This window comes from Peromyscus eremicus, chromosome 7 (assembly GCF_949786415.1).
Source record: "Peromyscus eremicus chromosome 7, PerEre_H2_v1, whole genome shotgun sequence".
Taxonomy (NCBI): Eukaryota; Metazoa; Chordata; class Mammalia; order Rodentia; family Cricetidae; genus Peromyscus; species Peromyscus eremicus.
The window spans coordinates 97,464,249-97,487,420 of record NC_081422.1 but is presented as its reverse complement, the minus strand read 5'-3'; the positions used below and the strand labels follow the sequence as shown (position 1 = coordinate 97,487,420).

The following is a 23,172-nucleotide window of genomic DNA, read 5'->3' as shown; positions in this document are numbered from 1 at the left end:
TTATGGAGCCCAGGGAATGGTACCTGCTTTCCTACCTCAGTTAACTCAGTCATCCCTCACTGACATGCCCAGAACCTTATCTCCATCCTGTCAAGTTGTCCATCAAACCATCACACCAATTCTCTCTGTGTCTCTCTCTTATCTTTCTGTCTCTACTATCTCACTGTCTCCCTCTTTCTTCTCTCTCTCTCTCTCTCTCTCTCTCTCTCTCTCTCTCTCTCTGTCTGTCTCTGTCTCTCTTACACATACACACACACACACACACACACACACACAGAGTCAAAGATAGATGATAGTATTTAATGCCATAAGTATAAAAAATCTTAGACCTGAAGACAGTATTAGTATTTTCATATTAGTAGATAGTATTTAGCTCCTTGTATAACAGAGCCCAGTCAGAGGCTAGCTGCTGGCTCAGTGGAATCTGTTTGCCCGTGAGAGATTCTAGCACCACCTCTGCCACTAGCACCGCTGAGGCGGTGGTGAATCATGTTGTTTTCTAATTCCAAAGATTTATAATTCTATCTAATCTTTCCAATCCCTTCTTCAGATCAGACTCTCTAATGAACACAACCCAGTAGTGTACTCTTTGGATAGGAACAATGGTACGGAAATGATAGTCCAGGAAGGAGGCAAGAGGGGTGCTGAAGGGACGCAAAGGGCCCCTTGGACCACTTCCACCCTTGCTTTCTCACACATCTAAGGTCACACTTGTAGGCAAATGTTGGCTCTGCAAGTTTCCACATGTCATCCAAGGGATGGGACAGAACAGAAATGGAGAAACCGAGCTCATATTCTCCACCACACAGAGAAGCCATTGACTGTCATGGGGAAGAGGGCGGGTCAGATACTGCTTTTGTCTGCCTTTCTCCTCCAGACAGTGAGAGCTTGTGTCTTGGTGTCTCCACCACAAGGTTATTATGTTGTGGCCGTGGTTAAGAAATCAGACGTTGGCATCACCTGGAACTCTCTTCAAGGCAAGAAGTCCTGCCACACAGCCGTCGGCACTTCTGCGGGCTGGATTGTCCCCTTGGGTTTAATATACAACCAAACTGGGTCTTGCAAACTTGGTAAGTGTGCTCTGAAGGTGAAGTGGTGCCTTCCTCGGGCTTGTACCTGAGTTGGGGAAAATTCAGTCCAACGGGTGGCAAGGGATGCCCTAGGTAGGTATTTGGGTCAAGGACTTGACAGACAGAGGGTGAGCCCCGCCCCTCCCCTTTCTCCACACCCACTTGCCCTCTGGGCTATGCACTCCCATCAAAAGCAAGTGGGTTTTTGATATGCACTGGAGAAAAAGATGGCTGCTACTGCTATTATTGTGTTTAAAGAGTGATAACTCCCAAACACAGATTGCTCCATGACCTACACACACACACACAAACACACACACACACACACACACACACACACACACACACACACACACAGTCTCATTAAATACAGTTTGACCTCAAAGTCATCATGTAGCTGAGGCTGACCTTGAACTCCTGATCCTCCTACCTCCCAAGAGCTGGGATTGCAGGCATGCACCACCACACCCAGCTCAAACATTTGTCTACTGAACTGTCTATTGCCATATCTACTTAGGGTCTCAAAAGCATATCAAGCTCACTCTGTCCAAGACTGCATTTTCTCCTACCCTGGTAATGCTCCAGAACTGCCTAGCACGGTGGAGGACTCTGGAGTCCTACTTGCCCAGCAACGACAGTTTCTCCTCCTCCCACCCATCTCTCATTACTTCCCCTCCTCTCTCCTGGCCCACTTCAGCGGCCTGCCACCTGAGCTGCTCATCAGCCCTCGATCCCATCCTCCTCTCAGTCAGGTAGACTTCTGCAAAGTGTGCATGAGACCGTGTGCCAATGCACTGAGTCCAGCAATGTCCTAGTCACGCCAGAGACTCCCCATTTCTCTAGGGAGTAAGAGCAGTAGCCACACAGTAAGATCCCTTGGGGTCTGAGCCTTGCCCCGACTCCACTCCCCTTTCTTGATGGTCTACTCCAATGGCCTCCATTAAGCTTTTTGTGCTGTCTGGACCCTGCTCCTACACAGGCCTTTTCAGGTGCCAGTCTCCTGTGGTAGGCTTCTATTCTCTCCCCCTCCCTTGGGGACCACCTGCTCACTCCTCATCTCTTGTCTTGACTCCCAGGTCTATGGAGGGTCCCTCTATCTCCAGCTTCAATGAATCATAATCCTTCTTCCCAGAGCAAGAGGGGATATGCTGATCCCTGGGTGTGGTAACTTGGGTTCCGACAGGTACCCATAGGCAGTCAGTTGGAAGAGGGAAGGGCCCATGCCCAGTGTCCTCAATGTAGTTCCCTGGAACCCTGGGCTAGGCTTGGAAGCCATGGCTTTCTACTCCTTTCCTGACTTGCCGTCACAACGACAAACTTTGTAAGAGAAGACCAAGATAACAGAGGTCAGAAAACACTGGTGTAGGTTAAATAAGCCAGCCCTCCTCCCACCCCACCCCCATTTCCACTCTGTTAGGGCTAAACTCTCTGTCCCTCATCACCCCTGCCCTGTGTGGGGACAGACTTCTGTGAGCTCACAGTCTGGTCCATCCCCAGCTAGTCCCTTTACTTTGTCTGGAATCTTTTCTTTTGTTCCATAATGTTCTTGTTCCTTTTCTAAAAATTAGTTTTGTATGTGTGGTGTATATATGTGTCCTTGTGGGTGCGGATATGTATACATGCAGGTACATAGGTGTGCACATGTGTGTGGAAGCTAGAGGTAGATGTTGGGTGTCTTCTTCAGTTGAACTCCATATGACCATTATTGTTTGAGTTCATCTGTGTAGCCCTGGCGCTCCTGGAACTTGCCATGTAGACCAGGCTACAAATTCAGAGATCTGTTTCTGCCTCTTGAGTGCTGGGTTTAAAAGCCTCTATCTTATTTTTTTGAGACAGGGTCTCTCACTGAACCTAGAGTTCACCAATTTGGCTAAGCCAGCAGGCCTGTGAGCTGAAGGGGTCTGCTTCTCTTTATCTCCTGGGGTTACAGACGTACGCTGCCGCAGCACCCAACTCTTACTGGGGATCTGAACTCAGGTCCTCTTGCTGGCATGGCAGGCACCTTGCTGACTGAGCCATCTCCCTAACCCCTTAATAATGTTGCCAAATAACCAGCTGTTTGCTTGTGTGACAGGCAGTCTTAGGGACAAACCCTGGGGCTTTCCTGCCATCACAGGAAGAGCTGACTCTGCTTGTCCCTCCTCACAGATGCGTTCTTCAGTCACAGCTGTGCCCCAGGGTCTAATCCGAACTCCCGTCTCTGTGCTCTGTGTGCTGGTGGTGACAACCCAGCCCACATGTGTGCCGCCAACAGCCATGAGGGGTATCACGGCTCCAGCGGAGCTCTCAGGTTGGTATCTGTGCCTTTTCTTCTCTTGGCATCACCCCATTGACCCCCCTCATCTCCTCATCCTTTTCATCATTCTAGTATCTGGGTGTTGATTTAGAAGGAGCCGGAATTGGAGAGTAGAGTTTCTGCAATCTAGTGGCTCTGAGGTTTGATATTCAGCCGGGTTCTAGAGAGTGACCGGCCCAGCCATCTGAGGACACTTCAGGGACCTGGACAGGACAAGATCAGGGGTGCAGGGTATACTTTCCCTCCTTTCTTCTGTGTGACTGTAGATAATCTGTGGGCTCTGGTAGAGCTCAGCTGTCAGTCACAGGAGAGACCCAGACACCTGCTTCCTACATTCAGCTGATGAGTATCTTTTACAACAGATCTGTCTAGGCTCCTCCACCCATTCAAGAAAAAGGAGACATACTTACAGAGCACTGAGTGTCAGGTGCTATTCTAAGTAGAGGCATTATAGCAAACAACAAGACACACACGGTCCTGTCCACCCCACGTCCCAGAGGAAGAGCAGGACAGTGAACACACAAGCAAACAAGATTCTTCTCAATTGTGTATGCTGTAGAGGGACCAAGGGGAAGCATGTGTTAGGGAGCTTTCCATCCTTGTAACAAAATGCCTGAGACAACCAGCTTGTAAGGAGAAAAAGTTCATTTTGGATCATGGTCTTAGAGGTTCTAGTCCATGATTGAGTAGAACCAATGTGGCTAGGGTCCAACCATTCCTTCCAAAGGCATGCCTCAATGACCTAAGGATTTCTCACAAGGACCCATCTCCTCCTGGTTTCACCTCTAATACTATCTCCTCAGAACCAAGCTCTTTTTTTAAATTTAAGTTTAAATTTTATTTTAACCTTGATGTGTGTACACGTGTCTGTGTGTGTGTCCGTGTGTGTGTGTGTGTGTGTATGTGTGTGTGCGTGTGTGTGTGTGTGTCTGTGTGTGTGTGTGTGTGTGTGTGTCTGTGTGTCTGTGTGTCTATGTGTCCTGGCAAATATGATCATGTACATACAGATGCCTGCAGATGCCAGAAGAGGGCATCAGATCCCCTGGAGTTGGAGTTATGGGTGATTGTGAGCTGCCCAACATGGGTGTTGGGAATTGAACTCTAGTTCTCTGGAAGAACAGTAAGTGTTCTTAACCACTGAACCTTCTCCCCAGCCCCCAGAACCAAGCCTTTAGTAGTCATGTACTTTTGGAAGATAGTTAAGATCCTAACACAGCAGGGAGTGAGGTGGCAGTGACCAGGGCAGGGGATAGTTTTAGAAAAGGTACATGGGGAAGGCCTTCATGGCAGAGGGATCATGAGAGCAGATAACTAAATCACGAGAGGAACTCAGCCTGAGAAACCCTGTAGCAAGAGTAACCCAGAAGTGAGTCAGCAGGAATGGGGGCATGCACGGCACACTGTAGTAACTACACTGCAGTAAGGTCAGCAAGAGAGGTTTGTAGACTGAAGTGTGGAGAAGGAGGGGTCTGGGTTGTTACCTGCTGGGTCAGCATGTGGTGGCCATGTCTGTTGAGCCCTGTAGACCTGGCTGAATAGGCAGACCAAGTTCTAAGTATGATGAGCCAGGCTGGACATGTTCAAATTGTGTGTCGGGGGTGTGCTGGTCAAGTAAAAGCTATGTGGACAGCATGTGGAGCTCTAGAAAACCCTCCTGGCCCCATATACAAAGCTGTGTGGACAGTATGTGGAGCTCTAGAGAACTCTTCTGTCCCCATGTACACCAGGAGAGTACACTCACCCTGCCCTCCAAACTTCTGCCTCTCTTATCTGTCATTCATTAGTGACAATAATATCTGCTGAATGTTCAGTTTAACCCAAACTAGCTTAAAATTTCTTTATATCCTAAGATATATGGGTATTAGGTTTGGCCCAACTTCAATACTTTAAAAAAATAAATATTTGCTTATCCATCTATTTATCTATCTATCTATCTATCTATCTATCTATCTATCTATCTGTGTGTGAGAGAGAGCAAGATCGAGAGAGAGCGGGAGAGCGAGAGAGCCAGAGAGATCGAGAGAGCCAGAGTGCAAGAGAGCAAGAGAGCCAGAGAGAGAGAGAGAGAGAGAGAGCACCTTGTGCTCAACAGTGTACATGTGGAGATCAGAGGACAACTTGAGGCAGTTGGCTCTCTCTTTCTACCATATGAGCTCCAGAGGTCAAACTCAGATTGTCAAGTTTCGTGACCTGACAGAACCTCACTGTGTAGCTCAGACTGGCCTGAAATCTGTGATTCTTTGGTCTCAGCCTCTCAAATTCTGGTGTTACAGATGTCACCCCCTTGCCCAGTCCCATTTTGATGCATAGGATTTAAAATTATTGAAAACACAAATTACTCCCTTTACAAAATGATGAGGAGCACACAGAGAACCATCATAGTCCCAAATATTGCATTCTCTGTCACTCCTCCCTCCCTCTCACTCGCCCTAATTTCATTCATCCTGATAAACCCCAATCCTGTGAGTACTTTCTGTTCTTACACCCTTGGCCACGTCCTTGTTTTCCCACGGTACACCCGCACACATTTAAAGACCAGTCGCGGTCATTGTTATTCTGTACTCAGTGCCTGACCCTGTTTCTGGCTGAACTATGAGACCTCCAGCTGTCTGGCTTTCTTTTCAAGTGATGAGGACCAAACTCAAAAGATGCATGCCTCTGGGTCCCATCTGCTTCCTAGGAGACCAAGCAATTAGAAGAGGAAGCCCACAAAGCCTCAGTATTGGGTCAGCTTCACGGCAGCATCCATCAGCATTAGTACCCTGAGATGCTATCTTCCCGCCCCTCATTGTGGATACCTGTCCTCTCCTGTCAGAGCCCAGTCCTACACCGGTAGAGACGGCCTCTCCTGATGATCTAAGGGCATCACCCCATCAATTCTCTCTCTCTTGCATCCTCACATCCTCTTTTTCTAAGTACTGTACCCTAACTGACTGAACCACCAGGGTTCCACACTTTCTTGTTTACTAGGTCATTCCCACCAGCATGTAAACATGCTGTTATTTTTTCCATCGAACAAAAAAATAAATTCAAGCGGCTGTAAATGCTTCACTTTTTCCAACAACAAATACTTGAAGTTAAACGTCATTGCTCACTCTATTTTGTCTCCTTTCAATTTCTTCAGAACCCAGTTTAAGAATCTGTTCAGGGACTGGGGAAGATGGTTTAGTTGGTAAACCACTTACCTTGGGTTCAATTCCAGCACCCATATGGCAGCTCACAACCATGTGTAGTGCCATTTCCAGGAGGATCTGACGCCCTCTTCTGGTTTCCATGGGCACTGCATACATGTGGTGTACAGTGTTTTATGCAGGCAAAACACTCATACAAATAAAATAAATAAATAAAATAACAACAACAACAACAACAACAACAACAACAAAACCCAGAAAAGGTATATAATGAGAAAGAGTCCTGTGAGCAAAGAAAGATTAAAATTATATGAGAACAGGTATAACTGTGGCAGATGTTTCCTGAGATCACAGGTGGGGGCTGGGATCAGAGTACCCGGTGAGGACCCATGCCATTGGGGGACCCAGCTTCCTCCAACTGGACAGTAGGAGAAGAGGAAACAATTGGCAGGTCTTACAGAGGACCACAGGGAAAAAGCCACCACATGATTCCTGTGTTTTCTCTGGGAAGCAGGAAGCACAGTGTATGCATCCTGGGAGGAACTGGAAAGACGGTTGGTGGGAGGTGAGAAAATCACAAGTGAGTGGGTGACGCTGTGGTTCTCAGACTGACCGTGGCTCAGATTCTCCTGAGGGGCTTGGGAAGGCAGATTCCAGATCACCATCACCACAGTCTCCCATTCACCTGTCAGGCTGGTGGGTCTCAGGGACCTGCTCAGGTTTCAAGGATGCTGGTGGTGATGCTGATGGACCTTAGCCTCCGGCTCTGAGGACCACTGATCTGGAGTAGAGAACAGAGACTAGGAGAGCATCTTTGAGATTAAAGAGTGGGCAGTCTTGCTCGGTCTGCCTTGCCCTGAGGTGCTGATTCACCTAAGTCAGGTGACCATGCCCATTCAGAAGTGGGAATCTGTATAAAGAGACCATGAAGAAAAGTAAGGTGAGGGGTTTTCATGAGTCTGAATGGGCACAACTGAGCCTAGTTGTAGACAGAGTCACCCAAAGACAAGAAAGAAAGAATGCTGGAGAGGAGCTTGTGATAGTTTTTTACAGTGGTGACAAATTCCTAAGAGAACATCTTAAAGGAGTTGTGGCTAGTAATTCTCATCCATGGTCACCTTCCCCCACTGCATAGGCCTGTGGGAGGCAGAACGCCATGATGGAAGAGCATGAGGGGACAAATCACTCACCTCATAACGGCCAGGAAGGAGCTAGTGTAGGACAGGATGGGGGAGTGGGCACATGATATGCCCTTCAAAGGCGTAACCCCCAGCCTCCTAACGTTTCTACCAACTGTCAAAAGAGTGCCACCAGTTAGGGACTAAGCCTTCACCATACAAGCCTGGGAGGAACATTCCAGATTCAAATCACAACAGTGTCCCTGACAATCAATAGACATTTCCATCAGGCTGATATCACAGAATCTATTTCTTCACATTTCTTGTTAAAAAACAAAAAAGTGTACCTGCACACAGGTGCACATTTCCCCATGGGATTAAGGGTGAGTCCTGTCTAGAGAAGTGTGTTCACTGTTGTCAATACTGAGCAGACACATGAGTGCAATCAAACCCCTTCACAGCCGGCGTTCCACACTGATTACAGGATCTCCTGGTGTGATACTACACCACGTGGGTCTCCCCTTACATATCTCTGCTAATGGGAAAACACAAGCACCCTGTCTGGGCAAAGTGGTGGGAATTTAAAACAAGGACGTGAATGGTGGTTTTTACAAGTAAAAGTCAGCGAGCAGTTCTGTCTTTCCATTGCTTTCTTTGATTACCACCCAAGGGCCCTGCAAGGGCTACAGTTCTTGTGTGGGTGTTCAGGAACCCAGGAAAGGGGCTACAGTTCTTGTGTGGGAGTTCAGGAACCGGGGATGGGGTGTGACTCCCCCTTGGTGACCCCTTTCACTCCTGTTGACTTTCCTTGCTGACCTGGCCCTTGTTGTGCAGGTGTCTGGTTGAGAAGGGGGATGTGGCCTTCATGAAGCACCCCACAGTTCTACAGAACACTGATGGTAGGTGCCTGCATTGTACTTTCCTTCCTTGGAGTCTCCCTTGTAGAGTGGTGCCCCAAGAGGCAACTGGGGACGTTTAATAACTAAACCTAGCAGACTCCAGCGACTGAGTCCGAGCATTTTAAATTAATCTAGCATTAACAGACTTCCAACCTGTTCAGACTCGGTGATGCTAATTATCACCTTGGCCTTGACCCCAGATGACAAAACACAGAGCCCATGGACTATGTGAGTAGGTCTGGCTCCCTGATTGACAGGCATTCTTTTGATATTCAAGATTAAAGTTTTGACAGCGATTGATTTTGGAAAATATCCTGCGCTTCTCTGTGGCTTGCCTTTTTCAAAGAAAAAATTTATTTATTTATTTGTATGTGTGTGTGACAACATGAGTTTATTTGCACCACATGTGTGCAGGAGCCTGAAGAAGCCAGAGGACATTGGATACCCTGGAACTGGAGCTGCCTGATGTGGATGTTAGGAACTGAACTGAGGTCCTTGGAAGAGCAGTATGCTCTTAACCCCTGAGCTATCTCTCCAGCCCCTGAGTGGACAGTTTTCAGTTTTCTTTTTTACTTTTTCTTTTTTTTTCTTTTGGTTTTCCAGACAGTGTTTCTCTATATAGCCCTGGCTATCTTGGAACTAACTCTGTAGATCAGGCTGGCCTCAAACTTGTAGATCCATCCACCTGCCTCTGCCTCCCAAGTGCTGGGATCAAAGACGTGTACCACCACTGCCTGGAAATAGTCTTAATTTTAACATAGTCTAATTTATTGAATTTTCCCTTCTTTGTTAATACTCTCAGGACTGTTATTTTATTTATTTTTTGTTCGGTTCTGGAGAATTCAATCAAGGATCTTGAGTATGCTAGTCAAGTGCTCTACTACTGGGCTACAGTCCAAACATTTTGTTTACTTATTGATTGATTTTAAATTTTACATGTATGAGTGTTTTGCCTGTATATATGTCTGTACACCACATGCATACCTGTTGCCTTTATGGCCAAAACAGAGACCAAAAGAGGGCATCATATTCCCTGGAGTTGGAGTTACAGACAGTTGTGAGGCACCTTGTGGGTGCTGTGACTCAAACCCAGGTCCCTTGGTCCTTTACTTCTGAGCCACCTCTCCAACCATTCATAATTATCTCTTAAATTTTTTATTATTTATTTATTTATTTATTTATTTATTTATTTATTTATTTATTTATTTATTTATTTATTTACTGTGTGTTTGTTCTGAGGTCAGAGGACAACATACTGGAGTCAGTTCTCTCCCTCTACCCTGTGGGCCCCAAGGATTGAACTCAGGTTGCTACCCACACTGAGCCATCTCACAGGCCCCAAGTATTTTCTTTTTCAGTTTTAGAAAGTGTCTTGCTACATTGTCCAGGTTTGTCTTGAACTCATAATCCTCCTGCCTAAGCCTCCTAAGTCACTAGCATGACCGTCTGTACCACTCTTCCTGTCAAGACCTGTTTTGTGAAATGGGGACACAGTGACTTGACTCCAGAACTACTGAGAAGAGCACATAGGCTAAGTCACATAAAACATGCTTTCCCTTCCTGCCCCTGACTCCATCTCTGGTTGTGAGTTTCTTCTAAGCTGTGTGGTTCTGGGCAAGTCAAATGCCCTTTGAGCTATCTTTGTCAAATGGGGGTTGATCACACACACACACACACACACACACACACACACACACACACTCCTAGTGCTCCTTCATGCACTGTCTAGCTGAAGGGCCAGCTCGGTATTGATGGTGAGCAGCATTCCAGATGGCAAAGCCAGGGGCTCATGCGCACATTTGCCTGTTCCGGGGTTGTTAATGCCATGGGACTACCTTAAGAAATCTTTGCCTTGAATGGGACTAATGGAGCCCCAAACAAGAAGGTGATGAGTCTGTGAACTCTCTTCTTTTTGTTATATTTCTCTGTGTAGCATGACTTCCCAGGCACTGATGGCCGATCTCATTCCCCGTGAGGGCATCTGGACCAAAGCTGTGAGCTGTGACTGATCTATCTGTATCTCCCTAGGAAAGAACCCTGAGGCTTGGGCTAAGGGTCTGAAACAGGAAGACTTTGAGCTGCTGTGCCTTGATGGCACCAGGAAGCCTGTGACTGAGGCTCAGAGCTGCCACCTGGCCCGAGTGCCAAACCATGCTGTGTTCTCCAGGAAAGATAAGGTCGACTTTGCTCGCAGAATACTCTTCAACCAACAGGTATGGGCACCAGTGCCTACTCCCCATGACTCAGTGCCAGTTCCCAGAGCTGCACAGATGCCCATGTGCCCATACCCAGCCCAGCTCACACGCTTTCTCCATGAGAAGAGAACCCTGGACCTTCTAGTCCTGTCTAGTCCTGTTGTATCTGATGCCCATTTGTTCTGTAGCTCTCTAAGGATCCAAGAGAAGAGCCTGAGATTCATAGCCTTGAGTAAACACATGGGCTCTCTTGGGCCGCCTCAATTCTCCCTGAGAATTAATCCCTTCTCTCTTCTGGTACAATAAGTAGGGAGCTGTTGGCTCATTGGCTGAGCTAAGTGTAGAAAAAGCAAAATGGTGGTTTCTCTAGCTGACTTGTAGTCGATCTGAATTTGTCTCATTAACCTGGATAGGCTGGGCACCATCTGAAGTTAAAGAGCAAACATCTAGACACTTTCTGACCTTACTGGAAGCCAACAGGAGCTGATCTTATGAAGCAGGTGATGCCTAACTCAAATGATTCAAAGGAAAACCCATAATCTCCTCTCCCTGTTGCAATAGACACCCCATTCTTGGAGGTTCCCTGATGTTGGTTGTTTTTGCTCTTTTTACTTTTTTGGGGGGCCCACCACCCAGCTCCCAAATAAATCACACACGGAGGTTTATTCTTAATTATGAATGCCTGGCCTTAGCTGGGCTTATTTCTAGCCAGCTTTCCTTAACTTTCAATTATCCCGTCTACCTTTTGCCTCTGGGCTTTTTCCTTTTCTTACTTCTGTATATCTTCCTTTCATTCTTACTCCATGGCTGTCTGTGTGTCTGTGTGTCTGTCTGTGTGTCTGTCTGTGTGCCTGTGTCACTGTGTAACTGTGTGGTTGTGTGGCTGGCTGGCTGTGTCACTGTGTGGCTAGGTGGCTGGCTGGCTGTGTGGTGTGTGGCTGTGTGGCTGGCCCCAGATGTCCTCTTCCTCTCCTTGTTCTCATGCTCTTCCTTTTTTACCTCCCAGATTTCTCCTTCTATTTATTCTCTCTGCCTGCCAGCCCCACCTATTCTTTCTCCTGCCTCGCTACTGGACATTCAGCTCTTTATTAGACCATCAGGTGTTTTAGACAGGCACAGTAACACAGCTTCACAGAGTTAAACAAATGCAACATAAAAGAATGCAACACATCTTTGCATCATTAAAACAAATGTTTCACAGTATAAACAAATGTAACACACCTTAAAATAATATTCTATAACAGTTCTCCAAAGAAGAAATCCATGTTTTATCATATTTCCCCTCACATCCTGTTAAAGGACAGTGGTCTGGTATCCAGTTTGCTTCTCTTTGCTGTGCTAAGACATGAACTAAAAGTAACTTGGGCACAGAAAGGGTATATTTGGTTTACAGGTTACAGTCCATCACTGAGGGAGCCATGCAGGAGCTCAAGATAGGGACATGGAGGCAGGAACTGAAGCAGAGACCATGGAGGAACATGACTGTCTTATTCCAGGCTCACATTCAGCTATCTTTCTTGTGTTGTCCCAGCCTACTTGCTGAGAGATGGTACCACTCATAGTGGGCTGGGCCCTCCTATGTCAACTATTAAGAAAATGCCACATAGACATGCCCATGGGCCAGTCTGACAGAGGCTTTAGTTGACTGAGAAGCGCTCTTCCTAGGTATATCACGTTGACAATCAAGATTAACTCTCATACCTAGGAAAATCATTAAAGTAAGAGAGTCTGGACTGTGGACATGTGAAGGGGAAAGTCTCACATTAAGACCAGCTGCCACGTTGACTGAAGGGAAGTAAACTAAGGCAGGCAGGTAGGATGGAGATATGGAACTGGCTGGGCTCCAGAAAGTAGGAGGGGCAAAGAGCAAGAGTTCCAGGCAGCAGAGAGACACGGGAGGGTGATTTAGACAGCTGGGAAAACACCTGGCTCTGGCTAGCTAAGTAGTGACATGTGGCCAGCTTTCTAATTACGTTCCTTTACATGAATCACTGCACAATGTGATGTTACTGCCTCCACTTGTAAATAAACAAACTGAGGTTGACTTAGCTTAGTGAAGAATTTCCCCAAGTTCGCATAGCAAGGAAAAGATGAAGCCAGGATTCAAATCCACAGACCATGCTTTCAGTTACTACAACATTTCCTCAACTGTTGTGTCCTGGGGTTCTCCAAGGCCTAGAGTTGAGCAGTCCTGAAGCCTCTGGTCTTCTAGACAGAGTAGACACCTCTATGCTTTCTGGCACCCTCGGTGACTGTCTGTTCGTCCCAATTCAGGAGCTCTTTGGAAGAAATGGATTTGAAAAAATGATGTTCCAGATGTTTGAATCCTCACCTAAGGACCTGCTGTTCAGTGATGACACGGAATGCTTGTCTAACCTGCAGAACAAAACAACATATAAAACATACCTAGGGCCACAGTATCTTACCATGATGACCAACTTCAGACAGTGCTTGTCCTCTGGTAAGTAGAATGGACCACCAAGGAGAAATAACACAAGGTTCAAAGTCAGTATGTTTATATTAAGAATCCAGGTGTGTTGAGTTCTCAGTTAGCCCAGCAAGGCATGGAGAAGTGGAAACTTTCTCCTGGCCTTGCAGAAAGATTAAGTTACCACTGAGTCAATTCAATTAGACAACAGGGAAAGACACAATCTATGAAATGCTAAATTGTCTGAAGGAGACAAGAAGTGTTGCAGAACTTGAGACCACTTGGGAATGAAGTTCTTCTCACATGTATTCCCATTTTTGCTAGTCAGCTGGGGGCTTGGGAAATGACACAAGCTGTACACAGCACAGGACTGATCAAAAAACTGATTTTTTGATGATTTTATATAAAACGTACAAACATTAATAAAAACAAATACAGCATGGTTAGCCCCGGAGGAGTCTTAGTATACATATTTTATTTGGAATTGCTGTCTAAAAATAAAGGAACTGGGTAACAAAATTAAAACTGAGACAAAAGAATTATTGGGCCAGGTGGTGGTGGCCCATGTCTTTAATCTCAGCACTCAGGAGGCAAAGCCATGTGGATCTCTGTGAGTTCAAGGCCAGCCTGGTCTACAGAGTGAGTTCCAGGACATGCACCAAAACCACACAAAGAAACCATGTCTCAAAAAAACAAGCCAAAAAAATTAGTATTGGGCATATGCCTGAATTTTTGTGGCATTATATTGTGTGCTACAGATATTGAAAGCAGGAAGAAAGGACAGTATAGGTATTTAAAGATAGACATTTAGAATACAGAGTATCTATGAAGGTCTTAAATCATCTCAACTAACCATGACTTATTTTTAGAAGACAAGAGTATTCCCAACATATTTTTAAGAACTTTGCTTTTAAGAACATAAGAAATTGGAGCAGAGAGGAGTGTGGCCAGCACTGGTGGGGAATGACGATCTTTTCTCTTGTGTTTTGCTTCACAGACCTGCTGGATGCCTGCACATTCCATAGACATTGAACACCATTCAGCTGGGGCCACACAGGGCCAGGGGGACCTAACTGTTTGTCTCCATGTGGACGCATACTGACATCTTCATAACTCAGTGTCATAATTGAAGCAAAAAGAATTAAAATAAATAAAAACACTTCCCCAGAAAGCTTCGCTGTATATCCTTAAATTTGGGGCAAATAAGACTTTTTGTATTAAAATTGAGGTTCTAAGTTTAGTATCTACTAAAAATTATATCTTACAAGCTGGTCAGATGGCTCAGTGGGTCAAGGTAGCGACCTGAGTTTGAGCTCTGGGACCTACACAGTGGCTTAAAGAAAGAACGGACCCCAACACGCTGTCCTCTGACCTCCACATGGACATAGTGGCATGAGTGTGCCACCACACACTTACACACACAAGTGTAAAAATATACCTTTGGGGAGGTGGGTTAGAGTTCACTTTGAAAGCAAGAGAACTTGAGTTTGAATCCCCAACATCCATATAAAAACTGATTGTGGCTTCATGGATCTGTAATCTCAACACTGGAAGCAGAGACAGGTGGAACCCAGCAGCTTGTGGTCACCTGGTCTAGCTGAAACAGTGACCTTCAGGTTCATCAAGAGACCCTGTCTCAAAAAAATAAAGGGAAGAGTGATAGAAAAAGACACCTGACATCAAACTATAGCCTCTATATGTTCATACACGGGACTGTGCATGCATATACCATGCATGCACGTGCACACACACACACACACACACACACACACACACACACACGATTTTAAAAATAAAAATAATGTGCTTAAAAGAACTCTGCCAAAGTAGTTTGACTTATCTCCTCGTACTCTTATTATTTTACACAAAAGACAAATCATTCAGTTATAATTTGAACAACAAATCTGTCTGAATACCACCCACAGTGATTACAAGATCTCTCTCTCTCTCTCTCTCTCTCTCTCTCTCTCTCTCTCTCACACACACACACACACACACACACACACACAAACATCAATGTGTTAAGCAGAAATGATTTACATAATAACAAGAAAGGACAAGGAATGATTTTGTGTATTTTTAAAATACAATTTGGGGGTTTGGGAGACAGTTAGTTGGTAAAGCTCTGGCCGCACATGCGTGAGAACCTGATTTGGGATCCCTGGCACCCATGTAAAAGGCTAGGTATAGTGATGTGCACTGTAATCCTAAGTCTAGGAAAGCAAAAACGGGAGGATCCCTGGGGTTCCCTGGGTGGCCAGGCTAGCCCAATCAGTGAACTTCAGGTTCAAGGAGAGAGCTTGTCTCAAAAAGTAGTGTGGAGAGCAATAGAAGCCAACACTTAACATTGACCCCCGGTCTCCACACGCCTGTGTATATACATGCACACGCACCCCCATGTACACATACATAAGACATTATGTTTCGACACTGCAAATTAATGTCAAAGGCAATCAAAGTCTTAGTTAATGTTTCCTAGAAAATATTAAAATTACTGCAATCATTGTATCTTGCTGCTTGTTGGGTCAGGTTTCTAAAAGTGTGACGAGCGATACACTTGTTTCTTTTCTGTTCTTTATCAGAAATGTCACCATCTCTAGTTATTACTACAATGCCAGCTTGTGACAGCCCCTTCACAAGTGTGGAATCAGAGTGTGGAATCGTAGCTAAGATCATATGTTGTTACAAGTCAGAGTTATCTGAGTGAGTGAAAGACTGGCCAGAGCAGGATGTACCCTCCTCCCACAAACAACTAAAAATCAGGGGGACAATGTATGAAACAGCTCTTTGTGGTTGAACAATAGCAGTGAGGGACCAGGAGCCGTGGGGGAAGGGAAACAAGAAGCGAGATGATGACCCGGCCTTCTGCCAGTCTGAAGTTTCCAGAAACAGAGATAGAAATCTGAGGTCAATGTGACCAGGATCGAGTGCCAGGAAGGATGGGACTTTGCAGGGAAATGGTCCATGATCCTCATTGTAGTGTCCTTGATGTACCTGTACCCATATAGACTGAGATTAAAACCCACGAGGCTGGGAAAAGAGTAACCGAAAGACTTAAACACCACGCGGTTCTCAGGGCTCATGAGGCCAGCAGTCATGCAGGTTTCTAGCAAGCAGGATGAAGAGCTGGCACTCAAGACAAAGGCTTTCACTGCGGGGTGTGCCTTAGATGTGGGGGTAAAATGGCCATAGATGGGGCCACACAGCGGCTTAGCTGTTCCTGCAGAGGACTTGGGTTCAGTTCCCAGAATCACTTCAGGCATCTTACAACTGCCTGCGATTACAGTTCCAGGGGATCCATGTACTCTCTAGCCTCTGCAGGTCCCCGCACACATGTGGTGGACATAAACTCATGAAGGCACACACACAAGCACATAAATTAAAAAGTAAATATTTAAAGTGGCCATTGATTAAAGGTTGCTCCTGAATAGCCTTCACTGAAGCTGGAACGTGCCTCAGAGGATCCCACTGGTCTGCAGGCATCTTAACTACCTCCCAACACAAACTCCAATACCACGAAAGGAAAGCAATGAAATTTAAGTGTTCACCAGTGCAACTTACATAGCTGTATATTAAATAAAAACGTCTGCAGATATGCAAAGAAGAATTAAACTGTTACAAAGTCAGGAGCAAAGTCAACCAATAAAAACACATTTAAAAACCACAGAGATGAGGGAATTCAAACAATAAGCTTCTTTAAAGATTTAATTTAAAACTTTTTGAAAATTATGTGTTGTGTGTGAGTGGGTGTGGGTTTGTACATGTGAATGTGGTGTCCGTAGAGACTAGAAGACAAGAAGAGCATCAGACATCCCGGACCTGGAGGTGCAGGCAGTTGTGAGCTTTGGAAGTGGGTGCTGGGAACCAAAGTTGGGTTCTCTGCAAGAGATGAGCCATTGCTCCAGCTCCATTTTATTTATTTATTTTTTTATCAGATAAAGAAAGGAGGGAATTCGGTCCTGGTACTGGAAACCCAGCCAATTACACAGGGCTAGTGTGGTCATGGATCGAGAACCTACCATAGCCACCTTAATAGACCAGTGTAATTTCCTAACTATATTCTAAGTAATTATCCATATACACACATGTAGCTCTTACTCCATCAAAGAAGCTTCCTTTTGCAGCAGATAAGGACCATGACAAAGAGCCACAACTGGTCAACATGAAAAGAACTGACTGTGGGGAGCCCGCCCCCAGTTGGAACACTTACAGCACAACTCCTACACGGAAGGCTCAGGGAATGTGGAAGGAGAGAGGCCAAAGTGGTTGTGTGAGCCAGAGGACCAGCAAGCACTGTATCTTCAAGACTGTATCTTCCATGTGTTTTCTACATATGACAGGGAAGCTGTACTCATGAAATGTCAACATGTATGGCTGCCTAAGCCAGACCTGAGCAAAGACAACACCAAATGACATAGTAACACTAATGGGCAAATCAACGGGGTTCTATCTCTAGAGCAGTGGTTCTCAACCTTCCTAATGCTGCAACCCTTTAATACAGCTCCTCATGGTGTGCTGACCCCCAACAATAAAATTCTTTTCATTGCTACTTCATAACTGTAATTGTGCTACTGTTATGAGTCATAATGTAAATATCTGATATGCAGAATATTTGATATGCAATCCCTTTTGGGTCATGACTCCCAGGTTGAGAATCACTGTCCTTGATGAAGAGCTATGGGTGCTGAAAGGAGAATTACTCTTCCAGAGAGATGAGTCCCCTAACTGGTTATTTAGTGGTGATGATCAGCCCTAAACACACACATGAGCAACACTAAGTGGACTCAGCAGGTTGTACTGACATATTTATTCATAATATATATGTAATGATATTAATTAAAGAGGCCATGAGTTTGAGAAGGATCAGGGATTAGAGGAGGTTAGAGGGAGGAGGAAGAAATTATGAAAATATAATACTAATGTATAAAATTTTTAAAGTAAATTTAATACAAATAAAATAAGGAGAGAGAGAGAAAAAGAGAAGGAGAGAAGGAGAGAAGGAAGGAAGGAAGGGAGGGAGGACGGAAGGAAGGGTTTTATAGTCAAATTAATTCCAATTTTCTTGACTCAAAGCTGGCAGTTTTAACTTCATATATTATGGTGAAGATGCCGGGGCCATAAATTCACAAAATGGGGCATCTTCAGCTTTGAGAAGCTGCAGTCAAAGCCATGTTGGTCTAGTCTAGAGAACTGGAGGAAAATGATAGCACTAAGCCAAGACAAAGACCTTTGAATGTTCTCCCAACTGTGAGCTCCAGTCTCCAGGTCTTTATCTAGCCAACTAGCCATGAGGTTTTCCTTTCCAGCTCATTCTACTGTCAGAGCTGATGTATCCACGGAAGACTAGAATTCAATCCCCAGAGAGGTAGCAGGAAGGTATCAGGCTGTGCTGGCTAGTTTTATGTCTACTTGACACAAGCTAGTCATTTGGGAAGAGGGAACCTCAATTAGGAAAATGTTCCCACTAGATTGACTGGAGGACAAGCCCGTGGTACACCTTCTTGACTTTTGATTGATGTGGGAAGGCCCAGTCACTGTGAGTGGTGCCACCTCTGGTCTGGTGGTCCTGGATGCTGTAAGAAAGCAGGCTGAGCAAGCCATGTGGATCAAGCCTGTAAGCAGCTCTCCTTCATGGGCTTTGCTTCAGTTCCTGCCTCCAGTTCCTACCCTGACTTCCTTTGATGATGGGCTGTGATGTGGAAATGCAAGTGACATAAACCCCTTTCTTCCCAGGTTGCTTTTAGTCGTGGTGTCTTATCACAGCAATAGAAACCCTAAGATGGGCTCAGGTGGTTTCTGGGGTGGAGGAGGACTTATTGCTTCTGGGTCCTATGCCATCTCCTTGAAGACTGCTCCAAGGAAACCACAGAGACACCACACACACACACACACACACACACACACACACACACACACACGCACACTTTTTTTTATATAACTTCTGCACATTAGTAGCTCCAGTTCGGTGAATCTTCTGAGACACCCCCCCCCACCCCCCACTTCCTTCCTCATGGAGGAGAAGAGTGGGGATGAAGGTTTGTTAATTTGTTTTAGGTAACCGCTAACCTGCGAGGCTGGTAAGTCTTGCTAAATTACGTATACAGAGAAATTATGTAGTGCATGAAAGATGTATCCATGAGTAACATTCCTGACAACTATAAAAAGATAAGGTCATTGTAGAAACTAACAGTTGGCACCAATGGCTTGTAAGTCTAAGAGTTTGTATAGGTCAGAGGCTTAATTTGGACAAGCTGAGAAATAAACTGGACTTCGGTCCTTTCTTTCCATGGAGAGTAGGGACATTAAACAATGCATAGACCTTGGGGACAACAGAGAGATCAGTGTTCTGTTTGCTTTGGCCCTGGGAACGCTGGACTCTGTTCAGTTGAGCTGGCTACCTGTCTGTGAGTCTACCTGAAAGTCCTGAGTCTTAACTTCTCTTGATGAAAAAACAATGAGAATTAAATTCTGAAATAAACCTGGGGGAAAACATGAATGGCACTTTCCAGGAACAAGAAAAGGGGACAGCTGGGGACACCAGCCCGGTGTCTAGACTCCAGTGTCCTTGCTCTACTGGGCAGCAGACCAGCTTTATCCACTGCCTGGCCCCAGGTTTTTGTTTTGTTTTGTTTTGGTTTTTTTTTTTTTGAATCTGTGAAGTGAGGTTGTTATACTAGATGCTCTCTCATCCTGTGTCTTGCTGAAGGGCCCAGTAATAATGCAGGGAATCATGATTGCTGCATGTCAGACAGCCTGCGTCACAGTGGCAAGGTCAGGGATTGTCATAACAACGAGGAAGATATTTGCATTCCTGTTGCTAATGAGATAATGGAGCTTAAGAATAAAAAGCTTATCAGATACCTTGTTTGTGGCCTAAATTTGAAGCAGAGTCTGTACATGTGTCTTACTCCGTGGATGGCACGTGATAGTACTCAGTCCAGGTGTATAGATGGAGGTCATGGGTGATTTGTATACAGAAAAACCAACAACCCCCAGCAAAATCTGTTTGATTTCTTCTAGTATGCACTCTCTAGGAGCTAGTGATCAGCACTTTTGCAGGTCTCCCTGATAAAAATGGGACCTGAGAGCTAGGTACATGGGAGGCAGAAGCAGGTGGGTGGTTGAGAGTATGAGGCCAGCCTGGTCTACAAAGTGAGGTCCAGGCCAGCTGGGGATACATAGTGAGACCTTGTCACAACAAAACAAACAACAGCAACAACAACAAAAAAACAATAAAAATAACCACTACCAACAACAAATGGTACTTGAGGAGCTAGGCTCAGAAGACTGTGCCAACAGGACTTAAGGGGGTTGTATATATTGGACAGATTATAGACAAAAATAAGTAAAAGAATAGCAATGTTGGGGGCTAGAGAGATGGCTCAGCAGTTAAGAGCACTGGATGCTTCTTCCAGAGGACCCAAGTTCAATTCCCACCATCCACATGGCAGCTCACAACTGTCCGTAACTCCACTTCCAGGGGATCTGACACCCTTACACAGCCACACATGCAGGCAAAGCACCAATGCACATAAAATAAAAATAAATCATTATTTAAAAAAAAGAATAGCAATGTTTCAGCACTGTATTAGGTCAATTACTAATTTATATCCTGGGATCTGACACTCTGGACTCTGTGGTTACCCGAACTCACATGCATACCCTCTGCACCCTGCCACATAACTGAAAATAAAAATAAAATGTGGGGCTTGAGAGATGGCTAAGTGGTTAAGACTCCAGAGAACCTGAGTTCAATTCCCAGCACTCATACTAGACAGCTCACTAATTTATATCCTATAACTCCAATAAATAGGCAAAAAAAAAAGACAATTGCATACACAAAAAAACAGGGCTTCATGTATCCCAGGCTAGCCTCAAACTTGTTATACAGCTAAGGCTGTCTTTGAACTCCTGATTATCCTGTCTGTACTTCCCAAGTGCTAGGTTTACATGCGTTGGCACTGGTGTGTGTGTATGTGTGTCTTTGTCTGTGTATGTTAGGTTCTTGTGCACATATGTGTGTCATAAGTCAATGCTGGTTATCTTCCTAACTCACTCTCCACCCTATATTTTTAAGACAAAGTCTTTCACAAACATGTAGTTCACCAATTCAGCGAGGCTGGCTGGCCAGTGAGGCCCAGCGATCCTTCTGTCTCTGCTTCCCGGTGCTGGGATTACAGGTGGGAGCTGCCATACCTGGCTTTTTACATGGGCATTGGGGATCTCTGAACTCAAGTCCTCGTGTTGGTGGGACAAGCACTTTACCAACTTTCTCATCTCTCCAGCCCCCTAAGGTAGACATTACTAATCCTCCCTGTTGGCCGAGAAACAAGTGCATGAGGAGCTTAAGTAACTTGCTTAGTTCACTGTCTAACCTACAGTCTTTGTTTCTAGAAGTGGATGATCAAATCACTCTAACCTTAGTGCTGTGCCTAGGAAGAGGGAGAACCAGGATGTGATCTTCTCTTGTCCCCGTCTTGTCTTTCCCTCTGGGAACTCCTCCCATCTTTGAATAGTTCCCTTCTACCAGGGTGGCATCGTGGAGGTCTTCTACAAATTAGGATCTGGGACCAACTCTACTTCTGCAAGCAAACTCCTCAATTTGAGATTCTCCCTGTGTTTGAGACTCCAGACGCTTCGCCATCTAGTCTTCCAGCCCGCTTTATAATTCTCAGGATTTCCTGCCTTCCTTCCCAGGCTGGAGTTTCCTACTTTGTCCCTGGGGAGAGGGATCCCTGGAATCGGGGACTGAAGCAGTTTCTGTGACAGATGTCACCCGTTTCAAATCTCCTCCCCGAACCTGCCCATGCCGTGGGACATTAAACTGTGGCCCTGAACTGTAGGCTCATCTTTTCCAGGTCTGTCTCGGTATCCAATAAACAGCATGCCAGAGAAGGCCAGCATTCCTGCAGACCCGCCTTTGGTCAGGGACTTTTGTTCCTTTACACATGGGACTTCACGAAGTCCACTGAATTCCAGGGTCAGTGACCTCTCTAGGTGTTGGTTTTGGGGTTAGGTAGAGCTGGGCTGGGTTGGACGTTGTCCTGAACAAGGAAAAGAATGATGTCTCAGGTCCTCACTTGCAGAATGATGTCTCAGGCTTTCACAAACAGCTCTGGCCTCTCCTAGTTCCCCACAGCAGGATGAAAGAGTGTGTGAAAGGGAGGCCGCAGTTTTGTGTCGTTGGAAGGTTCTGAGAGTCTCTGTTGGATCTGCGTTCTGAAATGTAGCCTCTGTTCTTCACAGTCTTCTGTGTACCATTAAGAATGATATGTCTTCCCCTCTCCCTTCCCTTTCCCCTTCTTTCTCTAGTCCTCTTTACTAGAAATAAACAAATATCAACAACAATAACAAAAATAGATTCATCCTCTCCCTTCTCCTCTTCTTGAGTGGCTGGGGCCGAAGAGCATAAGAGCCTGAGTCTGCGGATGCCTCTGGAGGATAAGGATGTTAGTGATGAGCAGAAAGAATGAGAAAGGAGGCTGAGATGGGGGGAACAGAAGGAGTAGACAGGGGAGGGAGACAGTCAGAATGTGGGTTATGGTTCAATTGCGTTGAGCTCTCACTGCCACGGTGGAGAGAAGAAAACTAGAATATATGCTGCGGCTACCCTGGGACCAGTCAGTCAGTCAGTGTGGACTCAGGGGGTTGTCAGAGAGGAAAAGAGAAAAAAAGGAGAAAGCACATACACACAGAAGGGATGCAAGATAGGTACAGATATGCGTGTGCACACACACACATGTACACACAAACATATACATGCATACACACACACACACACACACACACACACACACACACACACACACACACCATGTGCATCTTAGCTCTGTCTGCAGAGGAGTTTTGGTGTCAATAACCCCTCAGCAGCACGTACACAGAATGCCCTTCTGAACACCATTCTCCATTTCAAAGCCAAGACCATGGAAGTCTTGGTTCCAGAAACACAAACCCCAGAGACGGCATAGAGAAAACACAAGGCAGATTTGAACGATGGGGCTCTTGTAAGTGTACACAGTTGCACTAGGCATCAAA

General features: G+C 45.5%; 1 protein-coding gene across 1 annotated transcript in view; it reads left to right on the top strand.

Moving 5' to 3' along the window:
- Positions 1-14,296, top strand: part of LOC131915330 (inhibitor of carbonic anhydrase) — a 43,356-nt gene extending 29,060 nt beyond the window's left edge. Inside the window, exons 12-17 of the mRNA XM_059268475.1 lie at positions 915-1,070; positions 3,219-3,360; positions 8,450-8,514; positions 10,543-10,727; positions 12,984-13,170; positions 14,135-14,296. Of these exons, the coding sequence (XP_059124458.1) occupies positions 915-1,070; positions 3,219-3,360; positions 8,450-8,514; positions 10,543-10,727; positions 12,984-13,170; positions 14,135-14,169 (770 nt within the window). The 3' untranslated portion in view covers positions 14,170-14,296. The remainder of the gene's footprint in view (positions 1-914; positions 1,071-3,218; positions 3,361-8,449; positions 8,515-10,542; positions 10,728-12,983; positions 13,171-14,134) is intronic.
- Positions 14,297-23,172: the final 8,876 nt, after the last annotated feature.